The sequence below is a fragment of the Asterias amurensis genome, chromosome 18, assembly GCF_032118995.1.
Source record: "Asterias amurensis chromosome 18, ASM3211899v1".
NCBI classification, from domain to species: Eukaryota; Metazoa; Echinodermata; class Asteroidea; order Forcipulatida; family Asteriidae; genus Asterias; species Asterias amurensis.
In genome coordinates this window covers 5,332,135-5,357,788 of record NC_092665.1, presented here as the reverse complement: position 1 = coordinate 5,357,788, position 25,654 = coordinate 5,332,135, and the positions used below count along the sequence as shown (strand labels likewise).

At 39.6% G+C, this 25,654-nt stretch overlaps 1 protein-coding gene and 1 pseudogene across 1 annotated transcript; one reads left to right on the top strand and one right to left on the bottom strand.

The window, feature by feature from the left end:
- Window positions 1-25,654, top strand: part of LOC139950945 (alkaline phosphatase-like) — a 446,069-nt pseudogene that overhangs the window by 389,487 nt on the left and 30,928 nt on the right.
- On the bottom strand, window positions 8,167-24,509 carry LOC139950891 (uncharacterized). Its single transcript, XM_071949736.1, has 4 exons — window positions 24,483-24,509; window positions 18,627-18,981; window positions 17,736-18,236; window positions 8,167-8,933 (listed from the first exon to the last, which is right to left on the bottom strand). The coding sequence occupies exons 1-4, from the start codon at window positions 24,507-24,509 to the stop codon at window positions 8,167-8,169; spliced, it is 1,650 nt and encodes a 549-aa protein (XP_071805837.1).

Below are 25,654 nucleotides of genomic sequence, written 5' to 3'. Positions count from 1 at the left end.
ATCAGAATATTGATATTAATGTTGAATATAATATCAACATCTGCCACATAAAGTTTTAAAAATGTACAACTACCATGTATGATTGAAAGCTATTCTATTTACGTCCACGTCATTGCTGATTAGTGGCATACAATTACAGACACAATCGAATCAAGACAATGTAACCATTGATGGGCTTTATCCATAGAGCTATATCTAGACTCTAGTCTAGACCAGGAATAAGAAATGATTGTATTTTTTGTAAAACAGTCATGCGGACAGTCCTCGATCATCATGACCTTGGCAATGTTTCTCTGTTTTGTAACATACAAAAATGTCTTACTTTTGTCATGGAGGTCCTCCATGCTTTTGTCGAAGTATTTCTCAGCACAAATCGGAGTCACTGGTGGGAAGTTTTGCTTGTTATTTCCGATCCCTCGAGGGTGACTGATGGATGCGGGAAGGTCACTGATCCGTGTTGCAACTTCTCGACATTGACCTTGTCAATATCAGTCTTCCGACGCCGGCCCTACAGACGTAGACGGGCAAACCTAAAAAAAAAACAGTAATTTTATCGCGAAAAAATGTCGCCTTTGGAGTTTGTCTTTAACTACTGTGTCTTGGCACATTCACTTTAGCTAATTATTACATTAATTCGTCTATGCCAGAACTATTTATTCTATCAAGCAGCTCTTTCTCGGTCACTCCTGCCACATTCATTTTGCAAACCGATCGATCGTGTACGAACGTTGAACGTTGTTTACTTTTTTGAGCGAGGTGCCAAATTTTTCCCACAGTCCTTTGCTCGCACATGCGCAGTTGTTCAAAATTGCTATCTTAAATAAGGTCTATGGTAGCTTGCAGAGTGTGGTCTAGATTTCAAGCCGTGCACGTAACTAAATCATACCGTGGCGGGCGCGCTTTGGCGATTCAACCGCGCGTAGTGCACTATCCAGAATCAAGCACCATAGTCTTGGGCCTAGTCTTGGGCCAAGACTATGGTAGAGGTGACTTTCATGCTTTTGTGATAAAGTTCGAAGTAATGGTCGAGTGTTGCCAATAGTCTAGACCAGGCAAATTTTTAGTCCTTGTCCCTGAAAAATCAAATTTAAAACAATACAGAAAACCTAGCAGACGACGAACTTCTCACGTGAAAAATAGTCAGGTTCTGCTGTGGTTCCATGTAGATTTTGTAAGGATACCATACAGGGCAGGTACCCGGGTACAGGTCAGGCATCCGTAACAAACTTTTGAGTGTACTGGATATATCTGCAATCAAATTGCACTTTCAGAGGGACCAACATAAGCTTTCAAAGTCATTTTGAAAGTATTTGAGTCAGTGTTTTTTTTTTTTTTTTTTTTTTGTAATAAAGAGTTATTGATTATTTGAACATAATTTCTCTGTTGTTAAAAGCACAAACCGTTCATTATTTTATCTAATAATGTAGGCCGACACTACTTAACCAGGTATATAGGCCTACTAGGTGTAGTATAGATTTAACAATGATACTTCATGGCTTGAAATTATTTTACCAGTCAAACAAAATAGATTTTTAAGGATTTTAAAGTAACTGATTATTCGATTACCATTCTTAAAAAGTATTCTCCACAGTTTACGAACCAATCTAACTGTTGTTGGTTGGCGCCAGTATAACGCATTGTTAGTCGTGTTTGTACAAACACGGACAAATTTCACACAAGAAGACAATAGTTAGATTCAGAAACAAAGGACAACAAAATTTGTATCCCCTCCATTGATAAAACAATCCACCCCTCTCTTTTCGGCTTTTCATGCATCTTCTTTTCAGTTTTCAGTGTATGTCATCCTTTCCAGCATCCACTTAGAGTCATCTAAATCAAAAATCATATACTATCACATTGCAAAGAAGTCCACTGGGTATTAGACAGTTTACGATTAGGTTCTTTTTTAACTTACTATAGGTTTTCTTGGTCAACTTCGGCAAATGAGCAGCCAACTTAACCACCAAGCTAATCTATTTCGCGCGAAATCGAATGCTAAAAAAACGGGTCATTCGATTTCGTTTTAACATTAGTCAAATGTAATGTTGCGTCAATCGATTTAACAAAATAATCATTCAATTTAACAATTCATCAAAGCAGCATTCAAACTCACAGACGCTTCTTGAGGCGTGGGTGTCACGAAATAGAATGACGATACGCTAAATTTAACAGAGTGCTAAAGGAATTTGACTTGACTGAAAACGAAATTGAATGACCGAATTCTGAATTTGAAACGCAGTAACAACTGGAGAGGCAAAACAGCTTTAATTCGAACGCATGAAAATGAAATTGACTGCTTAGTTGCCGAATTCGACGGAGAAAACCTATATTTTCGTTTTGGGGGGTTTAAGACTTTTCTTGAAGTTGGTTTTAAAAGTTTAAACTCATGTTGTTTTTTCTCCTCGTGTGAAAAGATACGACATCTACGAATAGTCTAACTACTGCATAGCTCGCGGCAGCGTATTGCACACGACCACTTGTAGTAGCCTATATATAGAGGGTACCTCTCGACGATTGAAATAATAACTGCACTTGACACGCAGTATTCTCATGTGAACCCAATTTGTGTATACCGATTTCCATAAATACTGCCATTATGTCATTTCAGTAAGTTATATGGTCGTCCGGAACACGTCAAATACGTTCGAACATAGGTTCAAAGCATTGACAAGACGTAAATCAGCGTGTTGAAGCCTGTTCTTTGCTTACAGCCCTTTCACACCTTGACGTTTTAGTCAGCGTATGCCGACGTATGATATTTCTCTAAAACGTTTGCATACACTGAGCTTTCGCTGGTATTTCGATGGATTTTAGTATACGTTTCCTTAACGAATGCTTAGCGTGTTGCCAGCGTTCACAACTTGTGCGCTACGATAAAGCACCTGCAAAACAAAAGTATAATTGATTTTTACAACTTATTCATAAACAGAGCCATCCCTCGAATCAGTTCTATTAAGAGTAATCTGTATTATTAGCTTGGGATTCACAACACTATTTCATGACATGGTTTAAAGATGTTTTTAATACATGTAGTTAGTTTGACGTTACAAAGAGCAGAGTGAACCTTTTAAAAAATGCTTCAAAAAATTAAGGAAATTATTTTGTCAAACTTCTAGCTGAATATGATACATATTTGAGGACATTCCGAAATGCGAATGTGGAATTTGGGGCTATTCTATTACAAGTGTGCCACATACCAGACTGTAACGAACTTGTGCCCAATTTCCGGACGTGAATGTTATTATTTTTCGGCCCAAATTCTGACACTAAAGAAACTCACACAGAGGTTATTAACTTGGTAGAAGTACCAGTTTCAAACAAATGAAAATCAAGTATTTCAACTAAGACTTTTGGCAAAACTGCCTCCGCAAAACTTGGGGTAGACAGGGCCAGGGTTGAAGCACCACGTTTTAACATGCACGCCGTGTGTGTAGCACGGCTACGTTCATTCATAAATCGTTAGCATATTTTCACTCAAAATAGCCTGCAATTGTAACAATTTTTCAGCCTGGTTTTTCCTCCAATAAACTCACCCGTGCTTGGCTTCTACCTCAACACGCTCAAATCGTATTTCGTTCTTGTATTTGGGTGTAATCTCACACGAAAGTTGTACTTCGGTCTGTAGCGGTAGCAGACACCATAAGTGTAACGTCACAGTGGAGTTGTTGTGACACAGTGAGCCTCGTTTTCAAACCCGGAAGTGCGCAGATCGACGCTAAACTCGTCGTTTCGGGATTCCTCTATTGTAGTGTGATTTTGTTTCTGTCTGATCACTTTTTATCAATCCCCAAAACATATTTATCGAATGATTACATTTACGGTTACCAATCACTAAAATATGTAAACTTAAACAAATTAAAAGGAAGAAGTAATGCGCCACCATCCGGCTCGAAGTGCCCGATTGGTAAGCAAAGTGAATGTGTTGACTACACTAGCACACCGAAGTTAGTTTTGTTTAAATAAACATAACATTTTCATCTTATTCGAGCAAAAATATTCACCTAATTGTTTCTATGACACATCATTGCCCCCTTGGCCCCAAACTCCCACGGCAGTTTCGCTTTTTATCATTGAACAGACATTTATTAAATTTTAAATTAAATTGTTACCTCAAACGAGGTCAAAAAAAAAAGAAAATACATTGTCAATTTTAATGTATTTTGTCAGAACAGACTAATTTGCAAGCACATAAAGCAACATAAGGCCAGTTGTGTATTGCTTTTTACACGAACGTTTTACTATACTACTCAAGTCAAGCTTTTACAACTTTTTTTCAACAAACTGATGATTTTAATTTGAAGACACCTTTTCTGGGGTACGTTACACCAAACCATAAGTTAATGGCTAAATTCTGTTGTTTTGAAGCATTTTCTAATACCTTTCAAAATTCAACAAATAATTGTAAGCATTAAAACCTTACTTGGTAATGAGCATTGGAGAGATGTTAATAGTATAAAAAAATTGTGAGTAACGGCTTTCTCTGAAGAAAACTAGTTTTTGAGAAGAAGTACTTTCTCGAATTGTTGAGGTCTCAAATTCAAGGCATCTGAAAGCACACAACTTGTGCGACAAGGGGTGTCTTCCCATTATTCTCTCGCAACTTCGACGATCAGTTGAGCTCAAGTTAATGTTCACGGGTTTGTTAATTTAAGAATATGTTGAGATACACCAAGTGGAAAGACAAGACTAGTGCTTGAAAGTTTCCTAATGTGTCCTGCCTTTGCCCTTAAAGGGTAATTTTAAACTTATTTTCAATTGTATCCTTTGTTTTCTCAGAGTCTACTTCCGCACAAATGCTTTCGGGAAACAAGAATATTCAATGGAGCAAAACAAATTTAATGAACACATTGCGAACAAAATGTATTTACTATTTACAACTTTTGGATGAGATTGAAGTCATTTTGATTGTTTAACACGTAAGGCAGGATTTTGCCTTGGGCCGGTGTTTTTAATGGAAATCTGTCCCCGGAGATTCTTTCCCCATTATAGGCAGGTGTGTCAGGAGATTATGTTCTCCCAAAATTCCCTCCCCCTTATACGGCAAACTTGTTACAAACTACTTGTGATAGCGCCCTCTGTTAAATCACCCTCACTCAGCCCATGTTAGTGTCTCAAACAGGGGAAAGAATCTCCGGCAGCACTGATTTCACTGAGACACCGGCAACCCATCCGGGCGCCTAGTCCTGGAGAATTGCGCGTGGCCCTTGTAGTGGCATGAGATTTCTGTCCCTTGGAGATAGTTTCATCCTTTTACAGTGAGCGGTGACCATGGTCGTTTCTTAATTCTGAAAGCACCCTCTTTTGATTCCATCTGCTTTAGACCGTATTGATATCAGATACTCCGAGGAAAAATCCATAGCACTCCGGCTATTCGTTAACCGTGGCCCATACCAGCCTGGGGAAGACAGGAGGGGCCAGGTCACTTCGTTTGTTTGCAGTTTTTCGGAAGCAAAAATAAAACAACATGTTCTGTCGCCAGTCAAATAAGCCGAGTTTTGTTCCTCCGACAACGGGGGCTACAATCCCGGCCAAAATGCTTGGGCCACCCAATCCTACGTTATTTAAACCCATTCCCTGTTCACTTCCCACTGACAAGTTTTTAGGGTTTGTGTACTTTTTGTAGAAGGACGCAAAATCAATGTTCACTGATTTACGGTAAACTTGCACTGTTTGAAGGTAAAAGGGTAAAAAGTTTCCCTTAAATTTTACTTTCTGAGGTGTTGTAGGTTTTGACAAAAATGAGTAAAACAGTGTTAGGAAAATTAGTTCAGCTTGCAAATTGTATTTACCAATAATTTTAGTTTAATATCAATTAAATACGCAAAACACAAAAACCAAAACAATCAATTGATACGGCGTTAATGTTCATTCTTTCAATGTATTTAAAACATTCAAGTGACACCTGACTATTTATAAAACTATGCAGTATATCTTAACTTCTAGTACACTAAATGGATTATAGTTAAATTTAACAAAAACATGCTTTGTAGAAATACAAGTATCTAGTAATATACTAATGCTTTGTATTCTAGCGTTAATGCAAACATTAACACTGTGTTTTTGACGACCTTTAACGTAATAATTGTTTAATTGTGAAATGAATCAGATGTTGACAATTTGAAGATTTGATTCATATGCAGGGGCTGAAAAGAACACACCAGCAGCAGTTATTTGGTTTAATGTCCTGATGTTTTCGCGCAAAAGGATACAAATAAGACTAAAATTTAATCACAAAACTCTTGTTTTCAGAGCGTTATTGCTAAATACCAGTGTGTTTAAAGTCACCTGGAAGTGGTATTTTGTCAAAATAAAGCTTTTGTCACTCACTAAAATATGTGTTTTGATGAGTAGAATATGAATAAAATTTAACTAAGGTTCTATAAATTTAGTTTCCATGATTAACAAATTTAAAAGTAGGCCCGACCCGAGAGGGCGCTGTTCGTGACGTCAATCGAGTCGCGATATTTGAAGCAGGACGGCTCAAAGTGTTTGCTGCACAGCGCTGGAAAAGACGTCGGACCGAACCACTTTGCAAACTGACCCCATTTTTAGGTATTTTGCTGCCTCCAGCAGCAATACACGTGGTCGACAATGCCGAAAAAATGCAAGAAATAAACCCTTTTTCGAAACGTAAAAACTAGAACTTGCATGTAATTGCACGTACGTGTGTTCAATGTACGATCGAGGCAAAGTCTGCCTCGATTGACGTCACAAAAGGGGTAGGCGGAGTCACCCCAAACAACTTTATCTATTTGTTTTAACATGTAAATCGTTACAAACAAAAACTCAACAAATTATGTTATTGTTCATTAACATATACTCTAATGTTTGAAGAAAAATAAATTCTATTTCAAGGTGACTTTAACCCTTTAAACTCGACCCCATTTTTAATAAATTTGCATGTGCTCAGGTTATTTATTAAAATGTCTGGTTTACTTCTTGGAAACATGTTAACATTATGCATCATATTAAAGCTTACATATAGTGCTATTTTATAAGAATATTTTTTACCCCCAACAGGCTATACCATGAAAATATAGTTCTAACAAAAATCACAGAGTGGGTCACAATATTACTGTCAACGAAACCTTTCTGTGTAAGGTAAAATGCGACATTGTGTAATCAGCTAATATTCCGAATAATTAAGTCACGGTCGAAGTGAGGACATTTTTATTTTCCATATTCACACTAAGATGGTGTATTGGTTTCATGCCGATGTGACGGTTTAACGAATCGCTGTAAGTGTAATATATTTTCCCCTCTTTAACATGTTAGTCGTGACATCATCAAACGTTTTATACGAAAGTGATTCAAAACGAATACCCAATGTTTCATCTGCATTAAACAAAAGTGCTTTCTCATGTGAAAACAAAGAAACGCTCAAACCACGACGAAAAATTAAATTTTTCTCTATATCGAAACGTGTTCAAAAAGCGACACAAAATAAATGTTTTCTGGTAACTTTACAACGTTAGTTCTTTTTGATCACAAGTTGTCGTTAGTTTAATATCATAAGTATTGTACATTTACGAATATATCAACAGAAGACAACTGGTACCAGTTGTTAGGTGAATTATTTGTATTTTGTTGCCTTAACAGGGTACAGCTTTTTCAACCAATTTAAAATGTTTGAAATAAAATTGCCGGCACAATCGGAGGCCACAATGAATTATAAGTCTGAGTCTGTATCAAGGAATCTGAAGTTTTGTATGTACTGTTTAATAAACTGTCAGTTTTTGTTGCGTAGTTTCATTTTTGCATTTTATGGACTCATCATGGTTTCAAGGACTCATCATTGCACCCTCGGACGGAATTACAGGCTGCAGAAATTTCAAACTTTACCGAAAATGTAATAAACTCAAAAAAAGGGATGAACTGATATTTATAGCACTGTTTATGTGACAAAAACACGTTGGAAGTTTTTGTCACAATACACGTATTGCAGAATCAAGTGTTCAAATAAAACGTCTTTTCCATATTTATTGTCTTGCAAATAATAAAACAATTAATAATAAAGTAATTTTATTCGATTCATCTAAATACACGTTCGATTTTCCACGATTAACTCGTTATTATTATTTTTTTAAAAACTATATAGTTGCATATTAGTTTATTTAAAGCGTTGTCTTAAACATTAACACGTTTTCGTTTGCTTTTATGTTTGATTTAGATTTCGTACAGCAGGAATCCAGTAAAAGACGTGTAATGGTCAGAGGCACCATATACTTGACCGTATACAGCTAAGTAAACTTGATCTCCGTAGTGCAGGGGAATCACTGCACTGTTGCTCACTTGATGATTACCTGCAGCCTGTATACCCCCTGAAACAATGATGTTACCGTTCTTGCTCAGGTAGACATAGAGGCGAGAATCACTTGATGATTTCATGACTGAGAACACCAATACGTATACCCCAGGCACATTACACGTAAACGTGCCGTTATTCAAGTTGAAAACAGTCCCTTCCTCTGAAAACAATAACTCTTCAAAGGGCAGAAGATCATAGGAGGATGTAGGGCTGAAGCCGGTATTCCTCACTGCAGTGAAGGCGGACCGTCGCGTACTACATTGACCTGCTTCACCAGTCTGTCCAGCTGGTCCAGGTTCACCTCTCTCCCCCTTCAAACCATTCATCCCAGGCAGACCTTGAGGTCCTTGTTTCCCTGGTAGACCGACTCCTTGCTCTCCCTTCAGTCCATGTTCCCCTTTAGCGCCTGGCTCACCAACCAGTCCATCTGACCCCTTGTCTCCTTTAACCCCGGGTTGACCTACCTCACCAGGAGAGCCAGCATCACCTCTGGGGCCTACAAGTCCTTGACCATGGTTCCCATTAGATCCAGGGATTCCCGGTATACCGGCTGGGCCCTGGCAGCAAGAGTTACACGTCATTCCCGAATCAGGTGAAACTGCTGCTGTAGCCACCAGGAACTGAACTTGCATAAAAGCCAAAACAATGGCCACTGCTAACGTAATCTTCATCTGTAAAAATTGTAAGAATAACAACATTTATAGCAATTGTGTTTTCGTAGCTGGTAGGGTTGATCATTTGTAAGTTGATCCTCTCCTTTTATTATGTATTCGCCCGTAAGGTATCAGATTAGATCAAACTGCACATTAGTTGATCAACTGAATAATAGTGTAAGTTTGCTGAACTAAATCGGTAAATGAACAAATTTAATTTTTTTTTTTAAGCAATTAAATGAGAACGCCTTTGGAGTGTTCAAACTGTTTATAATTGATATTATAAACAGAAGTGTCGTTGCCGAACGGTTTTGACCACCGATGTCAAACTCTGGTGTTTCTGATCAGTAGAGTGTGGGTTCGAATCCCGAGTCGTGACACTTATAACATCGCCTTTCGCATGGAACGTAAAGTCGTTGGCCACATGTGTTGTGTAACGCATGTAAAATATCCCAGTGCACTTATCGAAAAGAAAAAAAAGGGCTCGCCTTGGTGTTCCTGGCTGTGGCTGCTGATGCGCCGTAGCACCTTGTAAACCCTTATAAGGTGCTAAATAATTGGTTCTCAGAATTTATCATTTCAATAAAAAAAAAAATAATGAAAGTTTGTATATACTCAATTGGGTACCTTGTTGGAAGATACTTCGATGTTATTATTATTTTTATTATTCGTTGGATTGCCCCTCTACGTGTGCAAACGATAATAGGTCTGTTGTAATTTGAGCCGAGCAGCGAAATGGTCCGTTTGTGACACAGGCCATCTCGGGACCTGGAAACTGGTTAATTAATACTTATTATACTAGAAGAAATGCCTGAAAAAACATCAATGACACTCCGGCTCTTCGTTAACTGCGGCCCCTAACAGTCTGGGGAAGACAGGAGGGGCCAGGTCATTTCGTTTGTTTGCAGTTTTATGAAACCATTCCCTGTCTACTTCCTACTGACAATAAACAATGTCTCCCCTGCCTTCGCCCCCACCCCTCTCAATGTTGAGTGTGACGCAGAAGACTGGCAGTAAGAACCATCATTGAAAGGGGGCAGGGGGGGGGGGGCAATGGCCCAGATTGTAGTCTGAGTTACAACACCGTACACTGTACGTTTGTAGTAAATTGAAGCAAAAGAGGGCGCTTTGTAATTGAGCACACACACAACCAATGTCCGGATCTGCAAACACCTCACATTACACATTTTTGATAAATTATACATAGAGGGCGCTTTGTAAATATATTTTCATTACAACACAGGGCGCTGTGGCCCTCTATGTGTATTTTCTTACAGTTTGCAGTATACATAGGGTGCGTTCGATAAGCTTCCATTAGTCGACCCCGCGGTGCTCACTCGGGTGAGCCCGTGACAAGAGCTAATCGACTCCACAAGCAGGGCACTGGGGGCTGACCCGGGTGAACCCCTGGAATGACGTTAAAGCTATTAGAACGTAACGGGGGCAGACCGGGGTCGACCCAGGGAAGCTAAACGAACTCCCCATAGATTGCAGACTGGGACCATGTCTTTATCCGCAAAGACAAAGACAGGTACCTGCTATTCAGATACAATTGGATACAATGCTATCAATGGATAAATCAACATCAAGTCGAGCGCCATGTGGGAGCTCGAGCCTGCCCAGTGATTTCTCTCCAGATGTTCCGATCCAGCATGCAGGAGCGTAGTTCCTCAGCGCTGGCCAAGCCGGTGTCTCGAATAAGGGTGTCTACGAAGGAGAGACGTCTTAAATTTGATAAATGCAGTGAATGCTACCGTATCTTGGCTTGGTTTGATTTGTCTGAGGTAACCTCAGTCGACCAATCAAAACACAGATATGGAAAGCTTACTTTCGGCCACCCGCATGCTATGTGTCCACGTGTGTGGTGTATGTATACTAAACAGCTCGTATTCCGAAAGATTAAGTCACAATCAAAGAGGAACATTATATTGTCCAAGTTCACAATAAAATGGTGTATTTTTGTTGGTAACCTTCTTACAGCAAGATTGGTTTCATGCCGTTTTGACAGGTAAACCATGTCGCTGTACAGAAATGTACCTTCCCCTCTTTGACAAGTTATTGCGACACCATCAAATGTTTTATACAGAGGTAGTTCAAAACGAATACCCAATGTTTCATCTGCATTAAAAAAAAGCTCTCTCCTGTAAAAACAAACAAACGCAAAACTATGAGGAAGGTACACTTCACCATATCGAGACGTGTTCGGGAAAAATACGGCACAAAAGAAATGTCTTCCGGTTACTTGACAACGCTGTATCCTTTTGATCACAAGTTATCAAAAGTTTAACATAATAAGTATTGTTCATACACCAATATATCAACAGAAGAATACTGTTACCAGTTTTTGCTTTGTTTTTGTTGCTTAAACAGGGTACAGCTCTATTCAACAATTTAACCTTGTGGAATTCAAAATGGCCGGCGAAACAGGCGGCCATCATGAATTATGTCTTTGCAGTCTCAGTCTGTATCAAGGAAGGTGACCTGCTTTTGTTTTTCTTTACTATTTGTTAAACTGTCCTGATATTTTTTCTTGTAATCCATTTTTTTTTACTTTTTTGGGGGAAAAATTAAAAGGTTTAGAGTCGTCATCAAGTACTTCATAATGCACCCTTGGAAATCAACCTTGGAAAGAAGACGTATCAAATTTTCCCGAAAATGTGATCAACTCAAAAAGAAGGATAAACTGATACTTATAGCAATGTTAACGTAACATTACAGTTTTTAAAAGTTTTCGTCACAATAAACACGTTTAGAAAATCACGCTTTAAAATATAACGTCTGCTATCAAACTAATTGTCATACACGCATTAAAATAACTGTTGATTTATTATATTCATCTGAACAAACTGCCCCATCTAAACACAACTAACTATTGTTTATTCTATTTTGAAACACATTCAACGTTGTCTAAGACATTAAAACGTTTCTGTGCGTGTTATGCCTGATTTAGATTTGGTACAACAGGACTCCTGTAAAAGACTGTAATGGTAAGAGTTACTATATACTTGACCGTCTACAGCTAAGTGAACTTGATCTCCATAGAGCAGGGGAATCACTGCACTGTTGCTCACTTGATGATTACCTGCAGCCTGTATACCCCCTGAAACAATGATGTTACCGTTCTTCTTAAGCAGGACATACCGGGTGTCTCAAAAAAAATATACACTTTTGAAATGGCTGCCGAATGAAAAAAAAAAAACGATTCTGGGGGAAAAATGTTTTTTTATGGATAGCTTATGGTCTCAACTTTCATATGACACCAAAAGTTCCTAAAATAGATCATGGCTGGGTGAGCACTGCTCACTTTTGTGAAGTGTTTAAAATAAGGCTGTGCAGGAATTAGCCTTCCAATTTGAGAGCTTACAAAATTGAGGGTGACGTAATAAATTCATGCTCAAATACGATCAGTTTAAGTTTGCTGAATGAAGTTTATGGTTTGTTAAACCATTTATTTTATATTCATAAGTGAACAGGAAATGCATTTTTTTGTTCTTGTGGCATTGTAACTTTCCCCGGTAGACTCAGTGGTGTCTTCATGTGAGTCGCGATGGTGTGATAGTACATGTAGCAATTTCCATGTTTAATACAAACTGTGTTTGTTTTTTAACATCTGTGACTTTGAATAAAAACCTTCATCCCGCATTTCAGTTATTGGAAGATGATTTTAACATTTCATTGGTTTTCTTAATAATCAGATGGGGATTATGTACAAAGATTGTTCAATGGTACGTTTTTTTTGAAAACAGGAATGTCAAAGATGTTGGCTACTTCTTCAGGTTACCCATTGACCTGAAGTAGCTGAAATCTTAGATTGAATTGTGTAAGCTACAAAGGCCTTCTCTCACAAAGGGAAGGCTAATTCCTGCGCAGCCTTATTTTCAAACGTGAGCATTGCTCACACAATCATGAATTATTTTCAGACTCTATGGTGTCATGTGGAAGTTGAGTCCATAAGCTATCCATACACCTAAACCTTTTCCCCCAGAATCATATACTTTTCATTCGGCAGCCATTTCAAAAGTGTATAGATTTTTTTGAGACACACGGTATAGGTAAGGCCCACTTGGTGTTTTAAGACTGAAAACATCAATACGTATACCCCAAGCAGGCACATTACACGTAAACGCGCCGTTCAAATTGAAATTGTACCAGGGGCAGATCGGGGTCGACCCAGGGAAGCTAAACAAACGCAGCCTTAGATTGAAGACTGGGACCCTGTCTTTAAAGACAGGTACCTGCTATTCAGATCCAGTGATTCCATTGGATACATCAGCATCAAGTCGAGCGCCATGTAGAAGCTCGAGCATGCCCGAGCATGCCCAGTGGTTTCTCTCCAGATGTTCCGATCCAGCATGAACTAGCGTAGTTCCTCGGCGCCGGCCAAGCCGGTGTCTCGTTTCACGGTGTCTACCAAGGAGAGACGTCTTTAATTGGATGCAACCATCTTCGGGCTTGTTTTGATTTGTCTGAGGTAATCTCGGTCGACCAATCAAAACACAGATATGGAAAGCTTACTTTCGGCCGCCCGCATGTTGTGTGCCCACATGTGTGGTGTATGTATGCTATACATACAATGTGCATGAACTTGCATGTAATGTTGGTGTATAATTTGACCGCGTATCTTTAGGTAAAAAGTGAAAAAAACACGCCGGTTTGGAGGCCGGTCTATGGTCACGTGCCTCGAAGTGTGATGCAGATATTCAGACTACATAGGGTACGTTCGATTAGCTGTCCTGGGTCTACCCGCGGTGCTCACTCGGGTGAGCCCCTGACGAGAGCTAATAGAACGAGCACACTCGCCCTCTCGTGGTGAAGTCATGCTAATCGGGTCACCCCCAAGTGACCCACTCCACAAGCAGGGCACTGGGGGCTGACCCGGGTGATCCAAAGGAATGGCGTCAAAGCTATTCGAACGTACCGGGGGTAGACCGTGGTCGACCCAGGGAAGCCAAACGAACGCACCTATAGATTGTTGGTTGTGTACATGGAGAGGTGACAAGGGTTTAATTGTTCAGGGTTTATGTCCAATTCGAAAGTGCGTAAGTCAGTCAATCCATGTGCTTTTGAATGAGGCACTTGGACCGATTTGCTCGACCCAACCGGTCTCATCTAGCATCACTGGGAAGGGCTGATGAGCTTGTACAACTTATATAATTCATGACTATAAGAAAATAATGCTTAACATTACTTAATTGTGCGGGGCAAGCTGTTGTATAGCAATTATTATTATACCATTGTGTCATTTCAAAAAACGTGCTCTGAACTATTTGACATAACAACTTGAGTCTGATGATTTCAATGTTAAGGGTTCGGATACTTTTTTTGTAGGACACAAACACACTGTTCACTGATTTACATTAAATTTGCACTGTCTGAAGAAATAATGGTAGAAAGTTTCCCTGAAATTATTACTTGCTGAGGTGCTGTAGCTTTCGACAAAATGCGTTAAAACAGTGTCAGGAAAATTATTTCAGATCGTAAATTGTATTTACCAATAACTGTAGTTTTATAAGGGAATCAATGTGTTGTGAAGAGGTAAATTATAAAGAAACCGATTCAACGCACTTTGGTTGCCATTCATAAATACCTTTGCGGTCAAAAACATCATCATTTTTTGACCAAAAAAATAAAATAAATGCCAACATTATAATTGTTAAATGATTTCTTTCAACACAACACCCCTCCAGCTATGAAATGGTAAAGCCCTTCGCCGCCCTCGGGTAAACAACTCCTTACAAGGGAATGCTGTGCGCATCGCGCGTATCGCGTGATGTAGCACAACTTTTCAGCTTTTGCTCTCGACCAATAGGAATGAAGAAACTGTCTTATAAGAACAGGTGCAAGGTCGCGTGTCACGCCCATAAATTAACACTTTTTACCGGTCATAAACAAAGGTTTATACACACCCACGTGACGCGATCTCCACCAATAGGAGTAGCGAAACTGTCAAAGGTTTTTATGAATATCCAGTAAAAACTCCAAACACAAAAACCAAAACGATCGACTGATACGGCGTAAATTTTCATTTTTTCAGTGTAATTAAAACATTCAAGTGGTACCTGACTATTTCTAAAACTATGACATCGATCTTAACTTCTTATACAATGGATACTAGTTTATTTAGGAAAACACTTTTTGTATTTAATATATGTATCAATTAATAAGTTATGTATTCTAATGTTAATTCAAACATCAATAATGAGTTTTATTGACGACTTGTTTACGTTAATGTTTAAAGGCAGTGGACACTATTGGTAATTACTCCAAATAATTATTAGCATAAGACCTCAATTCGTAACGAGTAATGGGGAAGGTCGATAGTATAGGTTTTCTCTGTCATATTCAGCAAATGAGCAGCCAATTTAATTTTCATGCGTTCGAATTAAAGCTATTTTGCCTCTCCGGTTTTTAATGCGTTTCAAATTCAGAATTCGGTCATTCAATTTCGTTGTGGGGCATTCAAGTTCCTAGCACGCCCATTCTTTTTCATGACACACAATCATCATTCAACTTAGCAAAGCTGGTTTGACTAGAGATTTTGCTGATTTAATCATTTTCAATTTCGTAAAAAGGCAATCAATTTCGCTCACCGAGGATTAAAATAAGTACGACTAAAGAAATACAAATAAACAGATAAACTGTATAAGGCAAACCGTTTCGTACCTTCACTTTTAAATCGAGCGAACCTTTTCTTTATTTTATGTTTCCAGTATAGACTTTACCTTGGGCCCCATAAGGGTTGTTTTCTTCTTTATTTTTTCGGGTGACCTTCAATGGTTAACTGTCCAAGACCTGTCATTTGAATGTGTTTGAATGTTTTTTTCTTTTCTTTTTTCTTAAATGTTTTTCAAGTTGTTGTTTTTTGTAAATATTCACCAACCATCTGTTGGCGTGCCAGACATCTTGGCATATTATGTCCAAAAGTGCCAACAAATTAACCGCATGCCTTTAACGTAGGAAACAACAGGTTAACCAAGCGTTTTTAAGACTGCACAAATATCAGAATTGACTGCCTCAAAATGAAATTGAATGACTAAACACACGCCTTAAAAACACTCCTGCGAATTTGAATGCAGCTTCGATGAATTGTTAAATTGAATGGTTATTTTTTTAAATCGAATTACGTAAAAGTAGATTTAACTAGTCTTAAAATGAAATTTAATGACCCTTTTTTAGTAGCATTCGATTTCGTGCGAAACAGAATAGGCTGTTCATTTTCCGAAATTGACCGAGAAAACCTATATAAAACATTGTGAGAAGCGGCTCCCTCTGAAGTGACGTAGTTGTCGAGAAAGAAGTAATTTTCCACGAGTTTGATATCGAGACCTCAGGTTCAAAATCTGAGGTCTCGAAATCAAGCATCTGAAAGCACACAACTTCGAGTGACAAGGGTGTTTTTTCTTTCATTATTATCTCGCAACTTCGACGACCGATTGAGCTCAAATTTTCACAGGTTTATTATTTTATGCATATATGTTGAGATTCACCAAGTGAGAAGACTAGTCTTTGAAAATTACCGAGAGTGTCCACTGTCTTTAATTTTTACTGCCAACGACACTTTTCTGTAGTAAGGGAGATCAAGATAAAATGCAATATTGTGTAACTAGCTCGTATTCCGAGGAAAATTATATTTTCCAAGTTCACACTAAGATGGTGTATTTTGTTAGTATACCTTTTTATAGCAAGATTGGTTTCAATTTCATTTTGACGGTTAAAGCAACCACTGTACCGACATGTACATCCCCTCTTTAACATAATATTGTGACATCATCACATGTTTTATACAAAGGTGGTTCAAAATGAAACCCAATGTTTCATCTGCATTTACAAAAAAGTGCTCTCTCATGTTAAAACAAACAAACGCAAAACTACGAGGAAGTGTTATATATTTCACCATATCGAGACGTGTTCGGGAAAAGAAGACACAAAGGAAACGTCTTCCGGTAACTTTACAACGCTGTGTCTTTTCGATCACAAGTTATCATTAGTTTACTAGAATAAGTATTGGTTATTAACAAAGATATCAACAGAAGATAACCGTTACCAGTTGTTTTGTGAATTATTTGTTCTTTGTTGCTTCAACAGGGTACAGCTTTTTCCACCAATTTAAAACGTTTGAATTAAAATTGCCGGCACAATCGGCAGCCACAATGAATTATTAGTCTAAGTCCGTATCAAGGAATCTGAAGTGACAGTTGTTTTTATGTACTGTTTAATAAACTGTAATTTTTTTGTTTCGTAGTTTCATTTTGCATTTTATGGACTCATCATGGTTTCAAGGACTCATCATTGCACCCTCGGACGGAATTACTGGCGGCAGAAATATATAACTTTCCCGAAAATGTAATAAACTCAAAAAGGGATGAACTGATATTTATAGCACTGTTTACGTGACAAAAACACGTTGAAAGTTTTTGTCACAATACACGTTTGCAAAATCAAGTGTTCAAATAAAACGTCTTTTTCATACTTATTGTCCTGCAAATAATAAAACAATTAATAATAAAGTAATTTTATTCGATTCATCTAAACACACGTTCGATTTTCCACAATTAACTCATTATTATTATATTTTTAAAAACTATATAGTTGCATATTAGTTTATCGTAATCGTTTCCGTGTGTTTTTATGGTTGATTTAGATTTCGTACAGCAGGAATCCAGTAAAAGACGTGTTATGGTCAGGGTCACTACTTACTTGACCGCGTACAGCTAAGTGAACTTGATCTCCGTAGTGCAGGGGAATCACTGCACTGCTGCTCACTGGATGATTACCTGCAGCGTGTACATGCCCTGCAACAATGGTGTTACCGTTCTTCTTCAGCCTGACCCATAGGTAAGACCCACTTGCAATTTTTAAGACTGAGAACTTCAATACGTATACCCCAGGAAGATTACACGTAAACATGCCGTTATTCAAGTTGAAATCAGTCCCTTCCTCTGAAAACAATAACTCGTCAAAAGGCAAAGGATCCCAGTTGGATGTGGGGTTGAAGCCGGTATTCCTCACTGCAGTGAAGGCGGACCGTCGCGAACTACATTCACCTGCTTCACCAGTCTGTCCAGCTGGTCCAGGTTCACCTCTCTCCCCCTTCAGACCATTCATCCCAGACAGACCTCGAAGTCCCTTTCTGCCCTGTTGACCGACTCCTTGCTCTCCCTTCAGTCCATGATCCCCTTTAGCGCCTGGCGCACCAACCAGTCCATCTGACCCGATGTCTCCATTTCCCCCGGGCTCACCTGCTTCGCCGGTCTGTCCAGCTGGTCCAGGTTCACCTCTCTCCCCCTTCAGACCATTCATCCCAGACAGACCTCGAAGTCCCTTTCTGCCCTGTTGACCGACTCCTTGCTCTCCCTTCAGTCCTTGATCCCCTTTAGCGCCTGGCGCACCAACCAGTCCATCTGACCCGATGTCTCCATTTCCCCCGGGCTCACCTGTTTCGCCGGTCTGTCCAGCTGGTCCAGGTTCACCTCTCTCCCCCTTCAGACCATTCATCCCAGACAGACCTCGAAGTCCCTTTCTGCCCTGTTGACCGACTCCTTGCTCTCCCTTCAGTCCATGATCCCCTTTAGCGCCTGGCGCACCAACCAGTCCATCTGACCCGATGTCTCCATTTCCCCTGGGCTCACCTGCTTCGCCGGTCTGTCCAGCTGGTCCAGGTTCACCTCTCTCCCCATTCAGACCATTCATCCCAGGCAGACCTAGAGGTCCTTGTTTCCCTGGTTGACCGACTCCTTGATCTCCCTTAAGTCCAGTATCCCCTTTAGCGCCTGGCTCACCAACTAGTCCATCTGACCCCTTGTCTCCTTTAGCCCCAGGTTGACCTACCTCACCAGGGGACCCTACAAGCCCTTGACCATGGTTCCCATTTGACCCGGGAATGCCAGGTATACCGGCTGGGCCCTGGCAGCAGGAGTTACACGTCGTCTCCGGATCAGGTGAAACTGCTGTTTTAGCCACCATGAACGGAACTTGCAAAATACCAAGAAGAAGGGTCACTGTTGCTATGGTAATCTTTATCTGTAATTTAATAGGATATTATATATATATAGGCGCTGCTCTAGCGGTGACCACCAGTTTATTGTCAGCTCCAATTTATTCACGTTATCCATGTGTTTGTGGAAGTTCTTTATCGAACAGGTTCATATTTAACTGTATTTTTTTAGATTTGGTTATTTTACCAATTTACAGCTTAAAATTGTCATTATGGTCTGTAAATTGCTTTAAAATTTACAATTTTTACTCCAAATCGTGAAAAATATGCTGTAGATTTTACGACTCAATCTAATTTTGCTATGGTAACTTTTTTCAAAATGGATAAATCACACGTATTTGTTGCATTATATCACACTCGTTGTCGTGTTTTAGTTTCAAGGGATAATACAATCTATCCCTTCCTCTTTTTCGGTTGGTTTTGAGCAGCAAAGGACAAACAAATCTATCCCTTCCACTTTTCAGCTTGATTTAAGCACCAAAGGATAAACAAAACTATCCCCTCCTCTTTTTGGCTAAGTTTGTGTACCCAATATTGACTTTGTTCTCCTAAAGGTATTTTATGGAGAAAAACAGTAAAGTTTTAACATTTTGAAAACATCTTCAAGAAAAGTTGCTATATGTTACCAAAAACAGTACAAAACTAAAAATTGTTTAGTTAATTGTGAACCTGTTTATTTTTGGTTATTTGTCAAGTATCTTAAAATATTCATTATGGTCTGAGAATTGCTCTCGAAACAGGATTTTGAAGCAATACGTTTTTGTATTACCATTATATCCTCCAAATCGTGAAAAACATGCTGTAGATTTTACGAATCAATCTAATTTTGCTATGCTAACGTTTTAAAAATAGATAAATTCCACTTATTTGTTACAATATATCGCACATTTTGCCGTGTTTGAGTTTCAAGGGATAAACAATTCTACCCCTCCTACTTTTTGGTTGGTTTTGAGCAGCAAATGATAAACAAATCTAACCCTCCTTTTTCTTGCTAAGTTTGGGCACCCGATACTGAGTTTGTTCTCCCAAAACTATTTTATAGAGAAAAACAGCATAATTTCAACACTTTGAAAACATCTTCAAGAAAATTTGCTATATATTACCGAAAAAGGCAAAAAATAAAAAATCATAGTTAATTATGAACCTGTTATCGCTACTTTCCACATTAACCACGTTTTAGTCAATTTGTGTTTCGCTGGAATGAGCATGTGTGTGTTAAATTATGTACCTGGCCGTATTGATCGTAAGTGTTCAGCTAAATAATCGCTCCACACAACAAAGTGGCTACCGCTACACACTTGAGTACCTACTTAGCTTACGGCAGGGTGCCGTTGGCTCGTTTGATCTTTAACATATTGAATATCGTGTTGAAATGCTCCCGAATGACACCCAAACAACTGTCAGACAATAATAAACAACTTTAAAAGTAGAAAAAGAGGAAATATAGGTGGTGAGGAGAAATAAATTTTATCAGACCGATAGAATCTTTCTCCCATTAATGGTATCGTCCATTGCCGTTCCCTATGCCCCAAATGGATGAGCTCGTTTAATCACATGCGTAAACACAGAGACTCTGGTATCCTTCACTGAGACATGGTTAGACAATACAACCCAGAGTAACGATTTCCATATAGACGGCTTTGGATCTCGGATTCGACTTGACAGAGATTACAAAATTACATGGAAGATACAGGGTGGGGCGCGTATGCCTCTATATCAACAAGAGAGGGTGCAACACAGTGACTGTTTGAGATAAAACCAACACCCTATACATTGAGCTCTAGTCCGTATCACTTCGCTCTTTTTATAATCCAAGAAAGATTCCTCAACTTGTCTACATTGTGAGGATTTCTCCTCGTGTAAAAAGATACGATATCTACGAATAGTCTAACTACTGCATAGCGCGCAGCAGCGTATTGCATGGTACCTCGACGTTTGAAATAATAACTGCACTTGGCATCACTGTATTCTCCTTCGAACCCAATTAGTGTATACCGATTTCCCAATACGCTGCCACTACTTAATTTCATCAAAAGTGGTCGTCCGGAACACGTCAAATAATTTCGACATAGGTTCAAAGCATAATCCAAAGACGTATATCGGCGTACTTAGCCGTGATCTTAACTTACGGCACTGTCACACCTTGACGTTTTAGTCAGCGTATGCCGACGTATGACAATTTCTCTTAAACGTTGGCATCCGCTGAACTTTCGATGAATTTTCAATTTTGAGCGTATACAAAGCCTATTCATAACGAGTTGGACGTATGCAGACCGTATTAGTAACTTACTTAGAACGTTTCAATAACGAATGCTTAGCCTGTTAACAGCGTTCACAGCTTATGTCCTACGGTAATCTAACTACTGCATAACGCGCGGCAGCGTATTGCCGGCGATCACATCCAGTTGCCTACAAAGAGGGTGCCTCTCGGCGATTGAAATAATAACTGCACTTGACAATGTAGTATCCTCCCGCGAACCCAATTTGTATCCGATTCACATAAACGCTGCCATTACGCCATTATACGGTAGATGTAAGTTAGAATCACGTTCATTAAGTTCTGTGGTCGTCCGGAGCACGTCAAATACGTTCGAGGTAGGTTCAAAGCACGTTACTACTATTGAATGTTAAGGCCCTGTCACACCTAGACGTTTTAGCAATTTTAGCAAGCGTATGCCGACGTATACAAAATTGGGGCGAATACGCTGGCGTACGTCGAATAAGTTATGGGTAAGTTTTGTATAAGTTATGAGCACGCTGAAACACGCCGTGTACGTCGTAGTAAGGCGAGGTCGTCGAGAAATTGGGTGCATGCACAACAAAATCTAAAGCCCTTTTCACACTACAGAGCCATTTCCCGGGAAATAAACTCCCGGGAAAATTCCGGGAGTTTTTAACCCCACCGCCACCCCAGCAACCGTTCTCACTATCCCAATTTGGTAACTCCCGGGAGTACTATTTCCGGGAATATGCAAGGTCGTTTCACACTTACGATCAAACCCCAGGAAATGTGGTAAACAGGTCAGCCCATGCGGAAGTTACAATGTTTTGTGGACGGAAGTCCGTTCCCATAATGCCACGTGGCTGGCTGCAAAATCCTTACCACATGCGACCCAAAATGGCTGCACATAAATTGTGTATTTGCGTGTTGTTATACCAATATATTGTGTGATTACGGCGGAGAAGAAGTATTGCAGTTCGGGGAAGACGTCGCTGGCGTCTTGTCAGGAGAAGACGATTGCTGTGACAGTGTTTTAAAGACATGCGGTATAACAATCGTATGGAATTTGTCGTGCGATTGACGAGTTTCATGGCACTTGCTGAAGTATTGGTCAAAGGTCAATCTGGTCTACCATGAAGAGCGGCCACTGGTGGTGGGAGCAAGTTGCTATTAGAAAAAGCGAAAGGGAGCTTTCTACTCTGCGACAGTTGTTTTCTTTCTTTTGAGAACTGTAATTGAATGGACTTTTGTGTCCGTGTTTTACCCCGAGGTTTTGTGTTGGCGTTCATCTCAATTTTTGCCTGTTCACACTATAGTTATTTCCCGGAAAATTCCCGGGAACTTTTGGTTGATCTGTTCACACTTCAAAAATACTCCTGGGAATTTCCCAGGAAATGATGTTTTCCCAGGAAATAATTCACCCTGCTCAGGGGCAGGGTTAAGGGAATCAACCCTGAGGTAAGGCCTAGCAATTCTTTGAATGGCATTTTCGAAGGATTGCATAATAATGTCCATGATGTAAGGGCCAAGATAACTAAAGATTTTATAGAAAAAAATACCGCATGGTCGATTTTGCGCAATCTGACAATAGAAGTAGAAAGCAAAAGAAGCATTCTTCCCTTCCAACATCAACAGTGCTGTTTTCCCATCGTGCAAAGAAAGAACACTGAATAGGCTTTATCCCTATATTGGCCAGCATTTTTTTCATGGCTTCATAACGACTTTTAAATGTATATTTCTTCTAAAAGAAATGTTTGCAATAGAACACTTATGCAATAGAAAATATTTAGGCCTTGAAAAACAAAACTAGTATCCTACCGACCTAAAGTCTTTTTTTACCCAAGGTTTTCAGTTTTTTTTTTTGCAATGGGCAGGGGTCCGTTCGTACCCAGCACCACGCAGGCAGTCAGCAAATTTTGAGAAAACTTTCCCGTGTCTTGTAGGCCTATGCCCATCTAGCTGTTTTTGGACTGCATCGTCGGCCCAAAATGCAACTAGTTTCAAAATTTCATCATCACTCCATCGGTCACTTCTACCCATCGTAAGAAATTGAGCAACAAATTATGCTAAAATATTTACTGTCAGGTTGTAGACAGCAATGTCGATCGATGAACTCAAATCTGACTCTGGACAACACAAGAAATACCATACACACATGGCGTGTGTACTAGAAGGAAGCTTGTTCACGCCAACTATTTATTCTATTCCTATTCCATTCACGTGGTCAATTTTTTTAATTCATATATTTATTTGTAAATTACAGATGTTATTCACTTTTATTTTCGTACCTAAACGTAAACACTTTCAGAAGGAAAAAACAAAAAAGGGCTATTGTTACCACGCGAATTATTTGGCGCGCTATTTTTTACGTCTGTGACCTTTCGAGATTAATGACGTCTCAACACAGTAGAAGCAAAAGGTGGGGTAAGTTAAACCCGCTTTCGTTCTCACTAGCTGCTTTTCCCGGGAACAAACGGTTTTTCCCGGGGTTAACTCCTTTAACCCTACCCCTTAACTGGGTAAATTATTTCCCGGGAAAATGTTATTTCCCGGGATTTTTGTAGTGTGAACAGATCGACTAACATTTCCCGGGAGTTTCCCGGGAAATACCTGTAGTGTGAAAAGGGCTTAAGTGTGCCAGCGTGTGGTTCATAAGTTCCGCATAAGTTGTAGGTGCGTTATACAATCGATGACGCACGTTCACACACGTTACTTGTAAGGTTCTCAGAAGTCGACATACGTCGATATAATGTCTAGCGTACCAAAAACGTATTTCTTATAACCTATATGAGTAATGTGCTTTGAACTTACGTCGAACGTATTTAACGTGTTCCGGATGACCACAGAACTTACTAAACTTGTTTCTAAACTTACAGCTACCATGTAATGGTGTATTGGCAGAGTTATGTGAATCGGTATATACAATTTGGGTTCGCATGAGGATTAATACGATGTCAAGTGCAGTTATTATTTCAATCGTCGAGAGGCACCCTCTTTATAGGCTACTGTATGTGATCGTCGGCAATACGCTGCCCCCGCGCTCTATGCAGTAGTTGGACCATCGTAGAACATAAGTTGTGAACGCCGTCAACACGCTAAGCATTCGTTATGAAAACGCTCTGTGTAAGTTACTTCTACAGTATGCATCCGTCCACCTCGTTATGAATACGCTTCGTATACGCTCAAAATTGAAAAATCCATCGGTAGTTCAGCGTATGCCAACGTTTTAGAGAAATTTGCAAACGTCGGCATACGCTGACTAAAACGTCAATGTGTGACAGTGCCTTTATGAGCCACACGACTTACATTGACGTGTATATCAGCGTGTTTCATCGTGCTCTTAACTTATACAAAACTTACCCATAACTTGTTCGACTTACGCCAGCGTAGTCGCTAAAATTTGCATACGTCGGCAAACGCTGACTAAAACGTCAATGTGTGACAGTGCCTTTATGAGCCACACGCCTTACATCGTCGTGTATATCAGCGTGTGTCATCGTGCTCTTAACTTATACAAAGTTGTCCATAACTTATTTGACGTACACCAGCGTAGTCGCCAAAATTGTCATACGTCGGCATACGCTGGCTTAAACGTCAAGGTGTGACGGGGCCTTTACCCATAATTATTCGACGTACGCCAGCGTACTCGCTAAAAATTTCTTACGTTGACATACGCTGGCTAAAACGTCAAGTGACAGCACCATAAGACAGTGTGCCACCATGTTTTGGCTTACAAAATATGCTGTCATAGTTTTAAACTGTGTCGTTACTGTCGTAACAATAATGGAGGATGGTAACAATTTGTCCCCAAACAAGAGGAATCGATTATCATGGTAAAATAAAACAATTAATGTTGCATGCTCCGCCGTGACGGGGTCCAGGTTTTGTGTAAACTTTTGGGGCAAACAGGCAAACTCGGCTTCACCTCGGTTGCCCCTTCCCCCACGTCGGCTGTACAAAACACCGATCACCATAATAATTGTGAAAGTGTTTGCATTATGTTCAATCTTGTTTTGTTTTACCCACAACATAAAATAAAATAACAAAGTGGTCATGTCACACAATGCCATTTCATCAGTACTTGTTGTTAATTTTGTTGACAGCTTTTGGATGAATAGTACACACACATTAAAACGAGCAGAATATCAAGCACATTCAACTGAAACTGTCTAGGTAAACTTTTATTGCCCACTATTTGAACAAGACAATGTACAGAATACCAGCGGAACTTGCTGCTCCAAAACGGAAACCACTTGCAAGTATTGTGATAAAAGCCCCTACGACACAACGCAATATATCGTGGTTTCAAAGGGAAATGCAACGGCATTACAGTCTGTACCACCAAACAGTACCACAGTACACTAATGTTGGCAGAGAGCAAGTGACACAAGCATTACATGAGAACTTCAGCTGAATACGCTGTTAAAAATAATCCGTCAAAATTACGGTGCTTTGTATACCTGGCAGCCAGGGTGCTA